At 42.7% G+C, this 21,585-nt stretch overlaps 1 protein-coding gene across 2 annotated transcripts; it reads left to right on the top strand.

The window, feature by feature from the left end:
- Positions 1-16,896: 16,896 nt before the first annotated feature.
- On the top strand, positions 16,897-19,654 carry LOC147902663 (ADP-ribosylation factor GTPase-activating protein AGD7-like). 2 transcript variants are annotated; one of them, XM_087373685.1, is made up of 4 exons: positions 16,897-17,024; positions 17,125-17,951; positions 18,191-18,280; positions 18,446-19,652. In XM_087373685.1, exons 2-4 carry the CDS (start codon positions 17,130-17,132, stop codon positions 18,983-18,985), a joined length of 1,452 nt encoding a protein of 483 aa, XP_087229811.1. In that variant the 5' UTR covers positions 16,897-17,024; positions 17,125-17,129; the 3' UTR covers positions 18,986-19,652. The 2 variants fall into 2 exon arrangements, with proteins under 2 accessions (XP_087229811.1, XP_087229812.1); XM_087373686.1 differs by lacking the exon at positions 16,897-17,024 and having other exon boundaries at positions 17,035-17,951; positions 18,446-19,654.
- The last annotated feature ends 1,931 nt before the right edge of the window (positions 19,655-21,585 follow it).

Raw genomic sequence — 21,585 nt, 5'->3', positions numbered from 1 at the left:
TTTTGATATGTCACCCTCACCCAAAAGTCGCATTTATCATTGATGGAGTAAGCACTAAGAGTTGTTGCAATCCACCTAGAACATATCTCCAACTGATGCACAACACATGATAAGTGTCCAAGAGTCTTCATCTATTGGTACAGCAGCTAGTCGAAGTAAAGGTAGTTATATATATATATATATATATATATATAGAGAGAGAGAGAGAGAGAGAGAGAGAGAGAGAGAGAGAGGGGTAAGTAGGTATGTAGATAGACAGATAGATATGTATTATGTATTATGTATCATACATTTGTCAACCACCCATGTGACCCAAGTGTCGTAGTTGCCCCATGTAGCCCCAATGGAAACACTAGTAGGAAGCGATATACCAGGCCATGGCAAGGACTTGGTTAACCACCAACGCTCTACCTACAAGCGAGTTTTGCAAAGCTCCAGTACAAGAGCTTATGCTGAATACTCTCTATGACTAGGTTGAATAGTTGTTGTGCCAAAATATCAATGCCAATCTAGCAAACCAAGTACCTCACCCTCTTCCCTCTCGAAATCCATTGAAAGCCAAAATCACCCCAGTCTTGAAACTCTTGGATCTCCTTTGGTCCTATGATGAAACCAACAAACTTGGTCCAGTTTAGGTGAGCTTTAGAAGCCTCACAATAAATGGACAAGGCTCCCTTGACCCTCTCTAGACTAAATCCTAAGCCTTCCACATAAAGAGCTATATCGTCTGCAAACTCTGAGTCTAGGAGCTCCTCCTCCTACAGAATCAAAAGCCTCATTGCCTTAAGGCCACGTGCCTGAGAGCACCGAAAGTAATCTAAGGCCTTTCCTACAAAAAGGAATAGGTAGGGGGCAAGTGGATAGCCTTGTCTCATTGAATGGGAAAGAGGAAGAGGCATCTCTTGTGCCCCACAATAATCACCTGGCTTGAGTTGCCCACATAAAGAGATGAAACCCCTCTGGTCCATCTCTTGGAGAAGCCAAGTCTTTGCATGGTACCCTTTAAAAGTAACCACTCTGTCATATGCCTTCTCAAAATCTAGAAGAAGGATGGTGAGAGGTTGTGACTCCTCCCTGGACTAGTCCACTGCCCCCCAAAAAGTAATGATGTTATATAGCACTCCTGGACAAACCTGTTTATGTCTCATGGATGATGTTTGGTAAGTGGGGCCTCAACCGCAGGCTCAAGACCTTGGCTAGGATCTTGTAAACCATGTCAAGAAGGGTGATTGGCCTCCAGCACTGATGAATATTTTATTTATAGCACCCCTTCAGAATCATACAAATCTAGCCTCTGCTCAAAGAATGAGGAAGTAAAAATCTCCTAGCATACTAGCCTGAGCAAGGTAAAAATATGCTCCCAGAAGCACCAGAAGAAGCTCAGAGTCAGGTTGTTCGCTTCTGAGTTGGTAGGGCCTATAGGGCCTCCCAAAGCTCCTCATCAGTAAACAATGCCTCTAGAAGTTTGCTCAAACTTTGCGTAATAATTGAGGGAACTTGCTCCCATGAGTCCTTGAGTCACTAGAGGTGGATCCCTATAGACCGTGGCCCTGTGGTCCTGAAAGTATTGCTCTGGTCATCCTGTCCCCCTATTGGACCCATCTAGCCTGGGAAGGGTGGTACGAGAACTTGCTCTACAAAGCTCCAAGTCTTGTAGCTCCAATCGTGCACACTCTAAGCGGTTTCTAAGCTATTGGACTCTTGCTCTCTAAGTCTCTCTATGGATGCTAGGTCTCGCAAAGTTCTCTCTCCCACTCTTGAAAAAAAAATCTCAATCTAAGGGCCTAGTACTAGAGCTCCTGGTTGCTTCAGTAAATCATCTCAACCATCCACATTACCCAACCCTCTTTGGGTTCCTCCTCAAGTGTCTCTAGATCTCCACTATTGCATGGTATACCTCCACGTCCTGTATAAGATCATTTGGTATGCAGACCCCCTTTTGGGGGAGGAGTCCATGATGGGGTTGTTCCAAGTGAAGGACCACCGGGGAGTGATCTAACACCATGGTCCCTACTAGGATGCTAGTGGAGCTGCCTATGAGTAGTGCCCAGTCCCCTATGTAGAACCTATCTAGTCACTCTAGCAATCCATCACGTCGCTGTTGTCCAAAAGAGAATATTAGGTTGCCTAGAAGTCTAGTAAACTTAGGCTCGTGCCATGGGGCTCTACCACCAATCGCAAAAATAAACTGCTCCAAGGTGCTCCTCTCCACAGCTGGCATCTTTGCAAAAGAGGCTCCTCCTTGCTTATCCTCCATGAACTCTAGGTTGTTGAAGTCACCTCCAATAATCCATGAGTCCACCTCTAGGAGGCACTATGTGAATTGCCGCCAAAAAGCCAGTTGTGCTATCTGTAGGTAGTTACATACACATTCAATATACTCACCTGCTTGGAGACCCATCCACATTGCACGACCTAGTATTAGCTCCCTCTATGCAAAAATCTATGATGCTACCGCCTAGGAGACTGATATGCAAACACCACTACTCCTACCAACTGTGGGGGACCACACCTAATGGGCACCTCCTGTGGGGAGGAGATGGTGCTGACGTGTGATGCTTGTTGTTGAGAACATGCTCCTGAATTAAGAGGAAGTCAATTGGATGACATGCCAAGTCCTACTGCAATTCTTGACGGAGAATCACATTTTGCCAGGAGTAAGCACACGATTGTGAAGCCCATGCACATTCCATCTTACCAAAGTCGGGCTCATGGGGATGGGGCGGTAGTGAAGAAGGCTCGACTATGCATGAGAGCCTGCTCTAGGAAGCCAAATTTCAATTACTTGGAAGGAGGTTTGGAGGGAGAGTAACCAGAACTGTGCACCAACATGAACCAAGGTGGTTAGAGGCCAATCCCTACCCTCTATGCCAAGTACATCATGAAGGAGACATCTACACTTAATAGATCAGCACACTGCTTGAGCGTTTAGTAGTGAGGCTGAGTGAGTACAATCTCTGGTGGCAAGCAAATCACTCCTACTGCAAGGCCTGACCCTGGCCTCATGGAGAGAAGCCAAGATGAAAATGTGCTAAAGCACCATGGGTGAGCCACACACCTGAGCGGGATGGTAGAATCAAGATGGTTAGTTCCAAGGGTGCAAGATATGTGTCTAGGATTTTGAAATATTTCCATGGTCCCAACCTCCAAAACTCTCTTGGATCCTGACCCGCTTCTCATCGCCCTGGGCTCATGGAGGTTGTGGCTCTATGGAGGTGTCCCAATTAAGTTTTTGCAGTGGGACCCTGGGGAATGGAAATGGATAGATGAAGGGCATGGAGAGAAGGGCATCCCCTTCTTTCGTTACACGGTCAGTAATGCCAAGAAATTCCAGCTCAGCTGTAGGGGTTGGAGGCCTACCAGAGCTCATCATTGGGAGAACTTTTAGATTTTTGCTGACTTGTAGAAATTTTTTTGGCAAAGGCTCTGGAAATCCCACTGGAATAGAAAAATCACTCTCTTCTTTTGGCTTTCTATTCATGGTGGGATAGCAGTGAACCAATGGAGATCTAGGTTCGGAGCTGACCCTTCTTGCCCTCGTTGCCTTTCTGCTTTGGAGACAATACAACACTACCTTTGGGATTGCAGACAGGCGAGAATCATATGGAAGGGTATTGCAAGAATTTTCAGCACTTTTGTTCGCCTACCCTTCTTCATGACCTGGGGATCAGTGGCTTGGCTCACTCTTTCAGGGCCCCAGGTCTTCTTTGAGAGACTTGACTCCTCTTGGGCTCTTCACATCCCGATGACATCTTGTGGAGTCGTGCTCTCTAGGGGATGTTCCGGCCACTCTCTTCAAAGCTGCTCATTCCTTGGTTGACTCTCCATGGGAGATCTTAGCTAGCATTCTAAATGCACTGAGGCTTTGGAGGGTCCTCAAGTTCACACCCTGCTGAGATCTTGGCTAGTACTTGGACAGATATGGTACACACTCTAATGGCCATTTGGGCGACCATGCATGGATCTCTCGAGCAGCCTCCTCCCGGAGAGTTACTTTTCTTAGAGATTGGAGAGACTCTCCCTTCTTTGCTGAGACTTCTACAGGGTTGACTTGGCATTTTCAGCCCTAGCCTTGGTTTTTTTCTACCTCATTCCTCTGAGGTGTTTTCATTACATGCTTAGCATGTTGTATTTCTGCACAGAGCTTGCTCTAGCGAGTTTCTTTCTTACTTAATAGAAGTCTCCTTTTTGTTTAAAAAAAAAAAACTCTCTTGACAAAGACTGCCTAGCACGCAGGTGGTGGTGATCTTCATCCCCTTCCCCATGCTAGAGGACTCCATGAGGGTCATGAGGAAGAGGCCCCATGCAAGACTGTTGTAGACTTGAGGGCTAGGAAGGGGGGGAGGGGGGATAGGTGGTGAGGGTAATCACAACATGCAGAGCAAGTGGAGGGGGAGGGGAGCATACTTCGCAGAGCCTTCAGTGGCGCTACTCACCATCTCTCTGGCTGTTCATTCACACTCACCTGATCCCTCCGTGAGAGAGAGCTTTACTTTTTTGTTACCTATTGGGCTGCGTCCGATTTGTGAACGCAGCCCGTCAGTTGCAAAGCTGACCTCATGTATCTTGTTTTCGAAGTAATATAATTAGCACTATTTCTTCGGCAAGAAAAATAGTAGGTGAGAAGGTGCGGGCGCACGGGGCGTGGCCGAGGCCGCGGCGACATCGGGTCGGAGGCGTCGGCGCGCAGGACGTGGCCGGCGCGCAAGGGGGGGGGAGGGGGGGTGCATGGGGTCGGGGGGTACGCGACCCCTCTCTCTCTCTCTCTCTCTCTCACTCTCTCTCTCTTTTCTTGTCATCCAAACTGTTCCACATTTCCTTGTAGATTAATATAAGTTGGCATTAATTTTTTAAAACATTTTTTCCCCATTCTAGAGCATGGCAAGAGACAGCTGGAGGAACAAGGAAGAAAAAGAAAGGCATACATACACAAGATGGACATGTAATTTTGTAATTAGAATTTGGGGTGTGGTAAATATTTGCCTACTTTTTAAAAACTAGGGGCATGATCTGGTGAATTGTGAGCTAGTGCCTTAGAACAAATTTCAAGTAAATCTCTCCTTAATTCCACGTTGGATACCTTCTATTCTATTTAGTATGTGCCCCCTTACATTGAAAAATGGGAAATTCCCATTAATTAGTGGTAGAGAAGAGAAGAGGGGTGAAAAGGAAGAGGGAAAGGGCATGATTAATCTAAGGGGTTAAAGGGGGAGGGAGGATTAGAAGGGACCATTTAAATAGGAGGCCCCAAGTTGGTGAAAATTACCATTAATTTGTATAGGAGAAAGAAGAGGGCGCGCAAGGGGGGGGGGCATGGGGAGTGGGAGGGGGGGGGCATGGGGGGTGCGGGTGGGGGGGGTACGCGACATGCGCGCAAGGAAGGGGGGGCACAGGGTGTGGGGTGTAGGAGGGGTACGCGACATGCGCGCAAAGGGGGGGGGGTGTTTGGGGGGGGGGGGGGGGGAGGGGGGGCATGGGGGGTGGGGGTGGGGGTGGGGGGGGTATGCGACATGCGCGCAGGGGGGGGGGGTGGGCATGGTGGGTTGGGGGGGGGGGGGGGGCATTGGGTGGAGGGGGGGGGTACGCGACATGCGCGCAAGGGGGGAAAACATAAGAGCGGAAAGAGTAAAAAATGGAAAATTAGAATAGGAAAGAATAAGGGGAAAATAAAAATTGATCATTAATATAAAGAAAAAAAGAATTGGACATTAATATAAACGAGAAATAGGAATAAGGGAAAAATATAGAAATTGAAAAATAAAATTTAAACATTAATATAAAGGAGAAAAAAGGAATAAGTGAAAATATATATCTTTATAAAAGAAAAGTAAGGGGGGTTCTAAAGGGTGGCTAAAAAGAATAATAAATTGAAGAAGGAAATAGGGGAAATTAAAGGAAGATGAGAAGAAAAGGGGGGAAGGGGAAATTAATGGAGATTTAAAGAAAAATAGGGGGGGTAGGTGGGAAGACAAGGGAGCGAGGGTTTAAACAAAAGAGAGGAAGGGGTAGGATGCATGCATGCATGCATGCACGCACGTGTGTGTGTGTACACACATTCATGTGTGTCATCATGCATGCACACATGTGCACACGCACATAGAGAGAGAGAGAGAGAGAGAGAGAGAGAGAGAGAGAGAGAGAAAGAGACAGAGACAAAGACAGAGATAGATAGAGAGAGAGACAAAGAGAGAGAGAGAGAGAGAGAGAGATTATACCTTAGGGTTTTTTTTTCGGCATTTTTTTAATACAATTATTTTAGGGAAATATATAAAGTATACTCATTTTCACATTGCACTATTCATAGCCTTCTCCTCATCCTCCCACAATATTGTCCCTAGCCTTACTTTCCATAGCTTTCTCTCTCATCTTCCTTAGCATCTTTCCACACTCATGGCTTCCCCTAGAGAAGCCTTTGACCTTCCCATGCCTTAGCAGTTTATTTTTACTCTACCTTCTACAAACCAATCCATCTCAAGTCGAGCTCGAGATCTTTCCTTCCAACTGATGATCCCTCTCTTTAATTTTTCAATACACTTATCCATGGCCAATCTATCATGATTGCTACTGCCCCTCAGTAATGGGTCCCATTGGATATTTTGAGCTCTCTTGACCAAAGTGACAACGTCAAGAAAACTCTAGGTTGGGCCATGGATAATGTCCCTATCTCTCTCCATGAGTACTCTATTCAAGGACTCTTCATCTTCTCTCCCTCATTTGATAGAACGAGATGCCACCCTTGCCGATCTTGCAACTAGCAAGTTTTCATGATAAAAAACCTCAACTTATTATTTTCCTTTGATTTTTCACATGCATATTTCCTCCCCACAGGAATGTATATGTATACAATAAAATATCAAATGCAGATAAGCCCTGGAAGCACCAAAGCTTATTTCCACCTGATATTTTATTAGGCCTATTTGCACCTGATATTTTATTATATGCATATATACATTCTTGTAGGGTGGATTGAATTAAAATGAAAAATATTCAAATCATCCAGGTTTAGGATTCATTGATGATCACTTCCAAGATATTTTGTGGCTCACCAAATACGATATGTGCAAGGGTGGAAGCGGAGGATCTTCTCGGGGAATGATGGCTTCAATCGGTAACTACATCGGCAAAGTGACTCCACACATTTTAGTCTTCCATGGACAAATTATCCTGGATGGAAAGTTGAAGATAATGAAGCTTAGGCTCCTTAGTCAGATGCTAAAGATGAAGGCCATCCATCACAATGTGGATCGTGTGGTTTTGGTTAAGCACAACATTGCCCTTTCTCAAAGAAAGGGTGAAATATATTTAGCCCAACCCTCAATACCAAACATCAAGCATTAAGCTACACAGTGGCAGCCATGGAACTAGGAACAATGGTTACCATGAAACTAGGAAGGACTCCCAATTTCGCATAACCCACAATCTCAAAAATATTCCTCCATCCATCCTGTACTCATCCAAAGCCTGATTAATATCCTCTTTTCGACTACCATGACTACCCAAATCTCATAGCATGTCGACTATTTCTTATAAGTTGGACACATCTCTTAAAACTCCACCCAAAACACATAGTCAAATGCAGGTCCCCTACAACACCCAAAACACATAGTCAAAATGAAGGTCCCCTAACCCCATAGCCTACATGGCTACTTGGCTACTTGATACATTGCAAACTGAAATCAAATTACAAGCAAAAAAGAGAGTAAAACACTTGTAGTCGACAAACACAATGCTTATTCTAAGCACACATGTGATCGGGCCTTTGAGAGCTCGTGGTTTGTCAATGCAACATAGTATATAAATGCATATTTCTCCAAACCTAGCCCCAAATGTTACAAGAATATGTAGTAAAGGCTTGGGGGGTTCACCTCACCAAATTTGTGTTACATATGCATTCAAAAGGAGGGGATTTGAGGCAACAACACTGTAAAAGGTTGTATGGACATACTGCTTCAACTTGTGTGCTGCAAACCCCCCTACCCTTGCTCCTTTTCCCCATCTCTAGCCCCTAACAGTAGTAGTGCATAGCACTATGACCTCAGCATAGGGGGCACACTATCACATGACCCCCCTCTAGCCTTTGCCAGCTCACATCCCCCCTTGGCCCTTATTCTACCTACACCTCCAACCCACAATGCTCGTGGACTAACCCACCACTCCAAGCACAATTTCTAGTGCCCAGCGCATCGTGAACTGGAGCAACATTAAGGAGAGGGGGCCTTGCTAGGCAACCCCCTTCTTCTCATGTGGCATTCCTTCAACAACCTGGTAGCTCTTATGCTTGTGAAATCCTCACCTCTTGCTTTGAACAGGTGGCTCGTTGGGCATCGAGGCAATGCTACACAGTCGATCTTTGGGGCTGGCATTGTGTGAACAACCAGCCTAGACATCCCTTTAGGTGGCCTCACAAGCTACCTTCACAACTTTGGAAGCACTTTAGGGCTGCTCCTACACTTCAACATATCCTCCCCCCACTGAATCACGGATAAGCCATCACATCTCATCAAGATTCAGCAAGTACTTCCCTCCAGCATTGGTGGGTGGGAGGTTCTCTCTCTCTCTCTCTCTCTCTCTCTCTCTCTCTCTCTCTCTCTCTCTCTCTCTCTCTCTCTCTCTCTCTCTCTCTCTCTCTCTTCCTAGGAACATGCACCAGCAGTTCCTTTCAAAGAGCACCTTTTTTTCTCTCCTTCCTCTTCTAGTTCCCTACTTTTTCTCTCAATGGAAGGTGCAATTCTTGCTTTCTTTGGTGATTGGTACGCTTGGTGGTGACCCTAGATTTGACCAGAGGGGCTCCATGGTAGCCACCTTGACCCCCCCAACCATCAAAGTACTCCTATCGTCGATTGATAAGCAGCAAGTATAGCAAGCAATGAATCTACTACGAGACAAGGAAACTATTGGCAAGAGAGTCAGCCTTACTCCCTTGAAGAGACAAATTAGGGATTGGATCTAGTCTATCTTGGCATTAGATGGCAACCACATCTAGGAGGTCACCATCTACAAATGAGGCATGTTTCTCCTCCAGTTTGGCTCATCGGATACTTCTCTAGCTGTTGTGGAGAGGAGCCCTATTCTCTTGGGCCCACATTTGGTGTACGTTATTCCTTAGTATCATGGATTTATGATGGAGGACATGGACTCAACTCACAATGTTTCTCATTTTCCAGTGATGCTCTGCTTTTCGGGGCTCCCGAGGGAGTATAGGGCCATCCTTCCTTCTATCAGACGAGCATTTGGCACAATTCTAGCATACCCTTTGGAGTTGGCAGTGTTTGTAGTGATAGATGATGGGGTTCCTCATCTCTATTTGGTTTTAGAGAGCTTGGAATCCCTCCCAGAGGTGATTCTCTTGGAGAATCTCAAGGGAGGTACCCTTTGCCAAAGGCTGAAGATCTCCGTATTACCAGACCAATGTTTGAGGTGTAGATAGAAGGGGAATCTAGGTCGTGAATGTACGAGAGGCTTAAGCTGGGCCCTCCCTCCTTGTTGCAAGAGACACATGGACATCGTGGAGACGCTCGAAAGAATAGGACCTAACAGTGGCCACCCAAGTGTCTGCACAATAGCAATCTCAACGACAACAGCAAGAGTCCTAGATTCCCTGGGTTGAGCCCTCTGAGGGAACTTGGTGGACTAGGGTGGGAAAGAATAAGTGGAGTAAGTGGGCCATAAAGAACTAGTGACAGCATGCCAACTATAAGAGGCGAGGATCGGTAGCCGCATAATCATAGGGATATCAGGTTGGTGGCCCCCAAGTAGGTGGACCATGAGCTTCAAAGAGAGGGCCCTCGACTTCGGGCCATTTTGCAAGCCCCCCTGAAGGCAAGGCTTCATGCCCACAGAATTCTCCATAGTAGTAAGAGTAGACACCAGAGGTTTCTAGAGCTCAATATCCTCAGCCCCTTCAACTCACCCTCCCCCAAGTTCGAAGGAAAAGACCCAGAGACCTCAGTTGACCCTACTGCAATGATCCTCGACTTCGACAGCGAGATTGATCCCTCATATCCTCCCCCTTGCCCCCTCCAAACTCCTCACTATCTCCCTCTTCAAACATGCCTACCCCCTCTTTGCCTCCACCGCCTCCCTTCCCCCCCCCCAACATTGCATGGTAATGAGTGATTAGAGGTGATTAGGCTTCATGATTTACATCTATGGTAATTAATGTCATCATTTTGTTGGTGGTGGACATCAGTGGTGGCATCTACAATTACCAACCACATCTGTGGTTGCAGCTAAGATTGCATCAGGATGGCAGTTAATTACCAGCCAACCACTGTAGTGGACTGCAAGTACTCACCTACTAGTTACCACCATCGGGCTTGCAAGCATGATGAGTAGAGTGCAGTTAAATACTAGGCACTAGGCCTACATGGTAATGAGTGATTAGAGGTGATTAGGCTTCATGATTTACGTTTGTGGTAATTATTGCTCGGTGGTAGTGGTTGTCATCAGCCACATTTGTGGTGGCTAAGATTCCACTGGGCTGGTAGTTAATTACCAGACACCGTAGTGTAGAGTGTAGTTAATTACCAATCATTGGGCTTGCATGATCAATAGATTGTAGTTAATTACCACGGTTAATTACTAGTTAGTTACTAGTTAATTACCAAGATGATGACATTTGCAGCTAGTTACCACCATCGGTCTTGCATGCTTAGTAGAGTGTAGTCAATTACTAGTTAATTACCCATTAATTATCAAGATGGTGGCATCTACTTCATGATTACTAGCCATGTCATAATTAATTTCCACTACCATTGGTGGCATCTATGGTGGCACCTAAGATTCCACCGGGCTGGCAATTAATTACTAGCCATCGAAGTGGGCTACAATTAATATATCTCATGATTAAGTTTGGATGGAACCCTCCTTGCATTTTGATTAATTAAGGTGGTGGTTTAAAATGTCTCATGATTGTTTGGATGGCACATCGGCCTCTAGGTCAAAAGGGAGAAGAAGAAGATGATCCACGCTGGCTCAAACTTTGATTAAGATAAGGTCCGATGCATTTGGCATTTCACTACTTTGCTTAAAAATGGCTCATGATTATTTTGATGCAACCCTCCTTAGATTTTGTCTAATTAAGATGGTAGTCATGATTATTTGGATGGAACACCTAGCCTCTCGGCATCCAGACACACCATTGTGGCTCAAACTTTATAATATATAAGGTCCATGGCATTTGGCATTTGGCATTTTGCTATGTTGCTCTCATTTGCCCCCGCTCTTCTACTTTTCTCCATGCACCCTCCTTTAGCTCTCTTCTGCCCCTGCTCTACTTTTCTCCATGCTCCCTCCTCCAACTCTCATCACTCATCTGCTCCCTTGCTCATCCACTCCATTGCTCACCCACTCATCTTGACCATGCCTATTGCAACTACTACCACCCCTTGATGCAACGTGATCCCAATCTTGTCTGCCTTCTTGTATAAGGTGATTGTGTTGCACTCTATAGGAGTGGAAAGGCTGGCTCTTGTGGAATCCCTTCTTTCCATTAGTCGATTCCCCCTACATCTGCATGTCACTAGCTTGGATGGCATGCACAATTGTAGCCTCTATATGGTTGTGCTGTATCAGTCCCCCCTAAATGTTGATGAAGCACTCATGATTTTCATAGTAGAGTACTCTTGTCTTATTGAGGGGGCCATAATTGGAGTCTTGGCAATGTGCAGAGTCCTTGGCCTCTCCATCGTCTCCTCCATTGGCTTCCCAAAAAATTCAAGTTCAGCTATCACCTCTGGTATATTTCTAGAGAGGTTCTTAACAAACATACCAATGGAACAGAGAATTTTCAACAATTTTGACAAGTAGGATCCATTTTTTCCATGTTTTATCATGATCATGTATGTATTATCCAATAACCTAGTATTGCGTTGAAGAGGAGGATGCACTAAATGAGGATGAAATAATGCAGGACATGATAAACACTTACTTTGGTGCTCCTTCACCCTAGAATGAAAGAGAAAAAGATGTGGAAGTTAATAGGGAGGATAGCATGAGTCTTAAAAAGCTAGAGAGCTTGCAACATGAGCAAACACCATGTAGTATAAAGGGGCAAGCAGATCTCATCTTGCAGCCATTCTTCTGATCTTCAACTTACAAGCAACTTATGGATGGTCGAAAATTAGCATTCTTTCCCTCTTTCGGTAAGAGTTCTGCCTAGTTTTGATTTATTCTAAACTATAGTTTCAAGCATGTACTTCCAATATGCTGCTTCGAATTCATTGAATGTATCAATGTATCAATGTCAAGAGAGAGAGAGAAAGAGAGAGATGACTAACTAATTCTTCGCCATGCTATATTCCAAAGACATTGAAATAGATACATGTTCGCCGCTTAGGGTTAGGTTTTGTCCCAAAAATTTTATCATATAGGGTGATTTAAACCGTTTTACATATGCACCAACCCACCTCCAATCGCTTAGTGATGCTTCACACATCTGTCTTGAGTCATAAATCCTATCAAAGAGAGATCTAAATGCATTGCAAAGGCTATCCCTGTAGGATGAGAAAGTATAAGTGGTGACCAAAAAAAGCATGGTAACCATTTTGCAGTAAATGAAGACACCAAGTAAGCAAAGGGATTTATTATTAGATCCAAAGATACTAAAGATGACAAAGAGGATGAAGGGAATTGAACAGCATCCCTGTTTAGAGTGAACTTGGCCATCAATAGCCATTGCATGGCTAGAGTGAATGGGCTTGAATGTATTTTAAAAATTGCCATGGAGGTATGTACTCAATCACATTCTTGCCAAGGAGGTAATCGAGACCTATGGTGACAAACTCTTTCAACCTGGCTAGCAACTATGATTATGGTGAATGAAGCCTAGGTGGTGGCAATTTGTAGGCTTCCAACCAATGAAGATATTATTAAGTAGTTGTGTTTTTCCAACATTGACATTTGTTTGTTAACGAGTATGGAGGTTTTGAAAGAGTACTAATTGATTTCAATGCAATATAAGATACTTAATGTTTAGATATATAATGTGAAATACTAATTAAAAGCTATATTTTTTATTATGTTTCTATAAAGGTAACTTTATAAATAGATCTAATATGAAGTTCTTAATTATTGCAAAACATCTGTTTGGACATTCTAAAATGAGGTGATTTTAAACGTCCTTGTGACATGCAAAAATAAAGGCTTTTTCTACCATATACATTTGGAAACATTTTCATTGGAACAAAAGATCAAATTTGGACACATAAGAGTATGGTTATTCAATTAATGAATTGAATTCATAATAGAGTTATTCAAGTGCAAAAAGTAAGTTGCTGAGGTCAATTTATAGGAGACGCTAAGATAAAACATCACATCGAGCCTCTATTGTGGCCACCTCATTTCCACTTAACTAAGCAAGCTTGGTAGCTAAGCCTACTCGAATAAGATAGAGCCTAATGTTGTGCTTTTTCCATCTAGTGTTCAATATTCTCGGTCAATGAGGCACTCGGCTTTATTGTGCATGTGAAGTGCCTAGATTCTCATAACATAATATAAATGACACATGTGCTTTGGTTCTCTCCCAACAACATTATATCTTGAAATCCTAAACAAAAATGAAAATATGGGGAGTTGCTTGGAGGAGTTAATGTGATGAGTTCAATGAATAAACATCTTGAAGTAGGGTAAATAAATATATGGTGGACTGTCTCCCTTTGAAACGGATGCGTTCCTTGAGATAGGTACTCTCATGAGGAGTGATATGATGTGTATCCAAAATAAAAAGGCATGTCCCCCTTCCAATGATGCGTTGTTGAGGAGCAAGGCCAACATGTTGAGTATGTCCCCTTGAACGGGTCAGCCTTGGTATTACCATGCGGTGTCTGATGTCATGTATCTTGCACTTGTGTCTCTCACATGATAGATTTTTGTCACATGTTGACATGTGATTGTTCTTGTTCTACCAAAGTCGTAAATAGTATATTGCATGGTAAATCTGGGCTAGATCTATAAAGGTCCCCACCATTATTTACCACATTCACTTCATAATCCATCACTTGCTTCTTTTGCCATCATCTTCTTCCAATGAGTTTTTGAATTCCTTTTTTTGTTTTTGTAAAAATATTCATTTTTGTCAGTGTCAGGGCCAAGTGTGTGGCTTGCAATTGTTGGCTTATGGCACCCTGCCCTAATTGTTGGAGAGAGAGAGAGAGAGACTTTTGAAGTATCTTTTTTTGTGTTCTTATTAATAAAGAGAGAGAGAAAGAGAGAGAGAGAGATAGAGAGAATGAGAAATGGGGTCAAAGCTAGGTGTGTGGTTCACATTTTCCAACGTGTATTGCATTGCTTCGATCCTACACACATGCACGCATGCACACACACACGCATGCACGAACGAACGTGCGCACGCACACATGCACACTTTTTTGGTGAAAAGTTTGTTGCTTTATATTACAGAATCACTATCCCAAACGGGATCCGAAAAAATACATCACGAGAAGATCTCAATATAAGATAGATACACATCAGGATCTATGTCCTTAGTTTGCAAGCAATCATAGGTAGAAAATGCCTGAAAAGAAAAAACTCAAAAATTAGGATCACCAAAGGCTCTATGATTTCTATCCTTCCATAGAGTCTAGAGTGCGCAATACTGAACCCAAATAAAAAACAGATCAAAATCCTATCTAGATGGGTGTACCCCAAAGATCTAGAAGAACTTTCCAAAGGTAGAATTTGGAAAGTGAGCTCGCAAATGCTGCCCAAGAAAGCTTAAAAAATCACGAGTATACGAGCAATGCCAAAGGAGATGAGGGGAAGTCTCCCATGGAGACAAACGTCTATGATAAACACACACACACGCATGCACGCGCGTACACACATGTATATACATGTGTGTGTGTACATACAAATGCATGGATTATATAGGGACTGAGTAGAGTCTATTATTATCCAGATGTATGGATTGTAGTTGGTTGCAATTGTCGACATGTATTACCTCAATAATGGCCTTCCTAATCAAATGTGTGATTGGCAAAGCTGATCTAGATCATCTAGGTTTTGTGATCTTGTTATATGCTTACAATTTTAAATTTAGACATGTTGAGTAGAGCTGATGAATTCTAGACCTGTAGCTCCCATATTTATATGGTTGCTTGTATCACTCCATAACAACCTTCTTACCTAGATGTTGATTGGCAAAATTGATCTACCTCACGTTGGTTTTTTACCAATTTTCTTTTGCTTAGATATTGTTTGTTTCATTTTTTGGATCATTATCCATCCATCCATCATGACACCGAAGTTAGAATTGAAGATCAAGATTTAAATGCTAGTTTGTCATCTTCAAATTCTCCATATTATAGGATTGAGCAACAACGGTACTCAAAATGTTGTGGCTTTTTTCCTACAAACCTAGAGAAAGAAAGAGAAAGTTTAAATTTTTGACAATGTCTATAAAAATTTTAGACAATATAGGTCCAAGGTGGGTGAGATAGTTTACGCATTTTATCCTCAATTGCTTAGGTATGTCCTAGGTCAATGGGGGGTGCTAGTTTCCAAAAAATCCATGACTTTGGCTCCAATTGGAGATGCAAAGCTTCAATTATGGACATCTAAGTGGTTAGAGATGAAAGTTTCCATCTGCATGAAAAATATGAGAGAGAAAGGGCCAGTAGATAAAGTGATATCTGGTGCGTTGAAATGTTTTGTGCATGACACACAAAGTGAAATTGATTTTGGCTTTAAAGAAAGGAGGACAGAGATGAAAATGTTAATCTAATATAAAATGATGTGCACTTTTCATTTTGACAGCTTTGAAAAATTCATGAGTACTTGGACAAGATGGTGGAGGTGCATCGAGTGCAAGTTATGGATGTACCAGGTCTTCAACCAATAGTGTCATACACTAGAAAGAAAAGTAGACGCAAATATGGACACACTCCTGCTTCGCTAAAGATAGAGTAAGCAATGACAATGATGCATAATTGATATGTGTCAAGCAATAGGCTTTACACATGATGAGGAGCTAGGCTGTCTATCCATATTTTAAAGGAGGAAGTATTCATGACATGTTCATGTGTCCTTTGATAGGTATGCCTAAAGGACAAGAAAATGGTATCCAACAAAAGAGCCCCACCTGGATTGGAGATCTCTTCTCACGAAGTTGTGGGCACGATTATTTTGTCAACAATATTTTCAATCATTGTAGTGATCATGAGTGCTTTGAAAGAGATGAACTCAAGATAGTTTATAGGCACAAATTCGAGCTCTTGCAACCACATGCTTGATTCATGGGTGATGATAAATCTATGCACATAGAGATAAATGATTGGGGAAAGTGTTTACACTGGGGACAGAAACATAGGAGCAAGATCCAACTTATGCTCCCCCACAAGGTTTCCATGGTTTGTGAAAGAGCTCTATGCAACTCAAGGTGCATGTCCAAAACCAAAGGGCATGTGGTAAGCAAGATCAAACTGTTATGTTGTGGGCTGGTTGCTTGGAGAAATGGCCACCTTCCTTGTTGACTATGTAGAAACTCGTCAAAGCTCCTTTAGGGATAGGGTTGCATTGAAGCCCTTGGATGAATGTTGAAGAGGCGTAACAAAGGAAAATCCTCAATCACATGCCAGTGTGGAAGATATCTTGAGCAGATTACATGCCCGTAAGGTTAATGAGGATCAAGCTATATGACCCATGGAAGAGATGAAGGCATGCTTTTGACAGAGAAATAGCTCTTTCTTGAGAATTTTCTAGTTCTGCATTTCATTGTTAAGGACTAGTGTATTGCGACAGCATATGTTTACAATTCTAAAGACTTTTGCAATTAAACTTGATGCATGTGTACTCCATTATTACATGTGTCTATAATTTTCAATAATTTTGATTATTTTGCAATAGTAGTTCATGCATGTCCGCTCCGATTTTCTCTATTGTGTACCCAAAATCACATGCAGTTTTCTAACTTGTAATGATGTGAATGATTGTTTTTCTGTCAATTTATGCAATGTTTGTGTGAGGTGGTGGATGGATCTGTGAGCTTCTCGTGCTGGATCTTCTCTTTCGCAGCCTTTCTCTTCCAGGTACCTCACCTCATCTTACTCTCTCTCTTTCACAGATATGGTACAAAATCTTGCCTCCTTCCTTGTCTTGCTCACCTTCTTTCCTTGTCCGCCACCACAGCTTTCATGGCCTCGCCATTTGCAGCTTCCACACTCAAGGGGCTCCAATCGCAAAGCGGGAACAGGACCTGCGTGGATTGCGCTCAGAAAAATCCGCAATGGGCATCCGTTTCTTATGGGATCTTCATGTGTCTGGAGTGCTCAGGAAAGCACCGGGGCCTCGGTGTTCATCTTAGTTTTGTGCGATCTGTGTCTATGGATGCTTGGTCGGAAATTCAGCTGAAGAAGATGGAAGTTGGCGGAAATGCGGCCCTCAATAGCTTTCTTTCTCAGTATGGTATCACGAAAGAAACTGATATTGTAACCAAGTACAATTCCAAGGCAGCAGGAATCTACAGAGACAAAATACAAGCACTAGCGGAAGGGAGGACATGGAGGGATCCACCCGTGACTAGGGAATCTTTGGGAAGGGCGATGCAACCTCAGGCAGGCAATGTTAGCAAGCAGAGTTATGGATCTAATAGTAAGGGCGGTTTTGGATCCACACGGGAAAGTTGGAACGATTGGGACAGAGAAGAAGAGACCACAGGAATGAGGAGGAATCAATCTGCCGACGCAATCAAGGGTAGTGGTGCCGCAGGTCCAGTTCGTTCTCGCTCCAATGAAGAGATCTACTCGAGGTCGCGGTTGGAAGCTTCGGCTGCAAATAAAGATGCCTTTTTCGCTAGAAAACAGTCTGAGAATGCATCACGTCCTGAAGGCATTCCACCTTCTCAAGGAGGGAAGTATGTTGGGTTTGGATCCGGTGCCAGTCGGCCTCCTCCGAGTAGAGGTTCCAGTGTCGGCAGTGGAGACGTACTTACGGACACGGTCTCTATAATGTCTCAGGTACGGTTTCATTTTGGCATTTGGGCCTCGGGGAAAAGCCTGAGTGCAAAGTCTATATCGTGGAAAGAAATCATGTCAAAACTATACAAGTTTCCACGTTTATATTCATCTGTTATATTATCTGATGAGAATTGATCTTCTAATCAGTTCTGGTGATTTCATGTAGTGTTCCATGCTGGTACTCTATTTTTCCTCATCTCAGACCGGCCTTGCGCCCAAGATTTGTTTGTTTTTATCAGGGACTTAGCCGCATGTCTGTAGTAGCTGCTTCTGCTGCTCAGTCTGCAGCAGGCGCTGTGCAAGCGGGAACAAGGGACATTACTGCCAAGGTATAAGTTATCCATCTTAAGGAATGTCAGTCTTTTCCATATTTGACACTGGACAGTGTGATTTGTTGCATGTATTGTACCGGCTAGAGGAAAAGGATCTGCAAATTACTGATTCAGATGACTTGAAAACGCTTTGTTGGTCGTTTTCTGATATCGAGCTGCCAGTATCGAGAAGGTGGTTATGATCAAAAAGTGAATGAAACAGTCTCTGTCGTAACTGCAAAGACAACAGAGATCGGTCAGAAGACCTGGGGGATCATGAAGGGAGTTATGGCTCTGGCTTCTCAGAAGGTGGAAGAATATGCCAAAGAATATACCAAAGAGGGTGGAAGTTGGACCGCCAGTTATCAGCAATATCGAGGCAATGAGAATGGACTATCGTTTAATGAAGCCGATAGAAGAGATTACCAAGAAATCAAACAAGAGAACGACGGAGGTCACATAGAAACTAATAGTAGCTTCAACAGTCGTTGGGATGACTGGGATGAATCTCCTATTGGTAAGGCTGGTAGCAAGGCCAGTGCAGGTACCTATTCTATGGAGTCATCACAGGGGATCAAGTCTTCAGGTGCCTCAATTTCAGATGCTATTCACTCAAAGACTACAGCTACCGGAGGGGATGCTTGGGCAGGGTGGGATGATGTTGTAGATGAGGGAGACGATGATTTTTTTGGCGGGTCTAAAGGGCAATCCTTGCATGCGTAGAACCAGAAGATGCCCACTAGAGGGATTGTCAGCACTGCAATGCTACAGTTGATGACTGATTATAGCTTATCCTCACTGCATTGGTTGAAAACTGTGCTCAGAGGCTTTCTTTCCCCATAATTATTTGATTAAGGGATCTTTCTGAGAACTCCTAAATGATTTGTTGTGTGGCAGCTGCTACACAGGTAGTTGTTTAGTAACTTGCAGTCTGCAATGTGGTCATGTCCAGTGCTCTTGTGAAGTCTTGAGGCCTTCAACGGAGATGATCGAGTCTTTTCACGATAGCAGAATTGAAAACCTACTCCAATGCTTAGCTTGTAGGTAGGCTCCTTCATGTTGCAGATTCATCCGAGTTAGAACACATGTTGATATATAAATGGTGGCCTGGGATAGCCTGTACCATTGAACAACTTTAAAGAGTGCCTGCAATTGTGCTGTGGTCTTTCAACTTTACAATGACTTATTTTTTGAGTGGGGATGCGGTAGAAGGTCTTTTGAAGGTTGGGGAACAAAATGTGGATTCGACTGAAATGCAACCCTGGCCCTTAAAATTTAGGGTCATTTATTACCTTCAGCCTTTTTATGGTTGCAGAATAATTTACACCCAGCCTGCAAAAAATGCACGTTGCCTGCTAAAACAGAGCAAAGAGGTGGCCATGGATGCCATCCAATATCGCTCAAGTATTTCTAAGCTTGTATGTTCGAAAGTAAATTCAATTTTCAAACAGAGCAAAGAGGTGGCCATGGATGCCATCCAATATCGCTCAAGTATTTCTAAGCTTGTACGTTCGAAAGTAAATTCAATTTTCAAAGTTTTTTTTCAAATAAATAATTTGGGATCTATTTATTGATCCCTTTAGATATAAGTTAAGCATACTCATATTGCTTGAGCTTGCTAATTCTTAAGGATGGTACATAGCGTTAGGCATATTGAATGTGTGATGAACATTTGCCTCCCCCAATCTACTTGAAGGTGCAAAGTCGGAACACATGTTGGGCAAACATGTGGAATCAATTGGATGATATCCTTATAGGTTGTAATAATGAGCCTAGCTTATGGCTTGTGTAATAAGTATTTAGGGTCCTAGTTTATTTGTAGAGTTCTTTATGTAGAATTTGACTTGAAGGTATCCATGGTTGATATTATGCGAAGTGTTACTCTAGGACTTTATATTGTACTTTTAGAGAACATAAATATATCGAAACAAGGAATAATGTTAGATATGGGAGAGAAGTTCCCAATGAGATAAAGCATAGAAACCATTATATGGTCCTAGTTTATTTTTAGAGTTCTCTATGTAGAATTTGACTTGAAGGTATCCAAGGGTTGTTTATATATATGGTTGATATTTATGTGAAGTGTTACTCTAGGACTTTATATTGTACTTTAGAGAACATAAATATATCAAAACAAGGAATAATGTTAGATATGGGAGAGAAGTTCCCAATGAGATAAAGCATAGAAACCATTATATACATAAGTTTTCTATCAAATAAGACCAAAAGTTAAGGTTGGATCTAATGAGACAAATATTAACCAACAAGGAGGTTTAATTTTGCAATAGGAGACCATAGGAAATTTAATGACTAGAAAATCTCCTAAAATATGAGCATCATGCACTAGTATGCTATTAAACTAGAGGTAGCAATATTAGACCACTTAAATCTAGATGCCATATAATCATAGAACTAGAATTAGGAATATTGCAATTTGATTAGTCCGCTTCAAAATAAATGCAATATAATTACAGAACAAGTATGCTATCAAACTTTGTGAAAACCTATCATGATACTTGGGATAGATAACATTTTCTTTTCTAGTTGTTGCCACATTTGCATGTGTGAACTATATGCTACCACATGTCTTAGTTTGAAGTATCATTTTTATCACTAGAAAATGACAAAGCTATTAGAGCTTTTTATTTTTTGCGTATCAATATGTAGCTAGTGGCTACCATTTATAGCACAACTAGTATAGACATTATGGTCTAAGCATTTTTTTTGGCTTGGATGATCGTTTGGGAGAGACTAAAACGAAACGATATAGTCTTCGCAAGCAGTTGTAGCTTGAATGAAGATAATGTGGACTACTTTTTGATTATCCTTCTCCTTTAGTGGTGTGCCACTAAAATAAGTGAGTTAGCTTCGAGAATCTTGCCACTCCAGGGGGTTACGTTATTGTGAAAACCTAGGCAAGTAAGAATAGCTTGAGGGGCCATAAAGGATAGATTGATCTTAGGTTCAGTCACAATGCTGTTAATAGGGAAGGTGCCATGCAAGCACCACACTAGATGTCCAAAGTCTATGGCAAAGGTGATAGCAATAGGTTCTCCATTCCATTCTGTGTGATAGCAACTAGGAAGCCAAATATACCACCAATACTTGATGCCTTCATTTCAAATCATGGCCTTGACACTAGGGGTAGTCTCCTCTATAGAGCATCCTAACATGAAGCATGCAAATGTGTTAACTTGAAAGTGCCAATAATATTTGTAGAGAGGGGGGAGAGTAAGCACCATAAATATCATGTTTAGGTCAAACCTCATCCAATGTAGCCACATCTTTAGCAAGTTGCAAGGTACTAGCATCAGCAAAATAAA

Source organism: Dipteris shenzhenensis, chromosome 4, assembly GCF_047967505.1.
Source record: "Dipteris shenzhenensis isolate YYH24624 ecotype China chromosome 4, Dip_SZ_1.0, whole genome shotgun sequence".
NCBI classification, from domain to species: domain Eukaryota; kingdom Viridiplantae; phylum Streptophyta; class Polypodiopsida; order Gleicheniales; family Dipteridaceae; genus Dipteris; species Dipteris shenzhenensis.
Note: the sequence above shows the minus strand (reverse complement) of the source record. Positions and strands in the feature narration are given on the sequence as shown.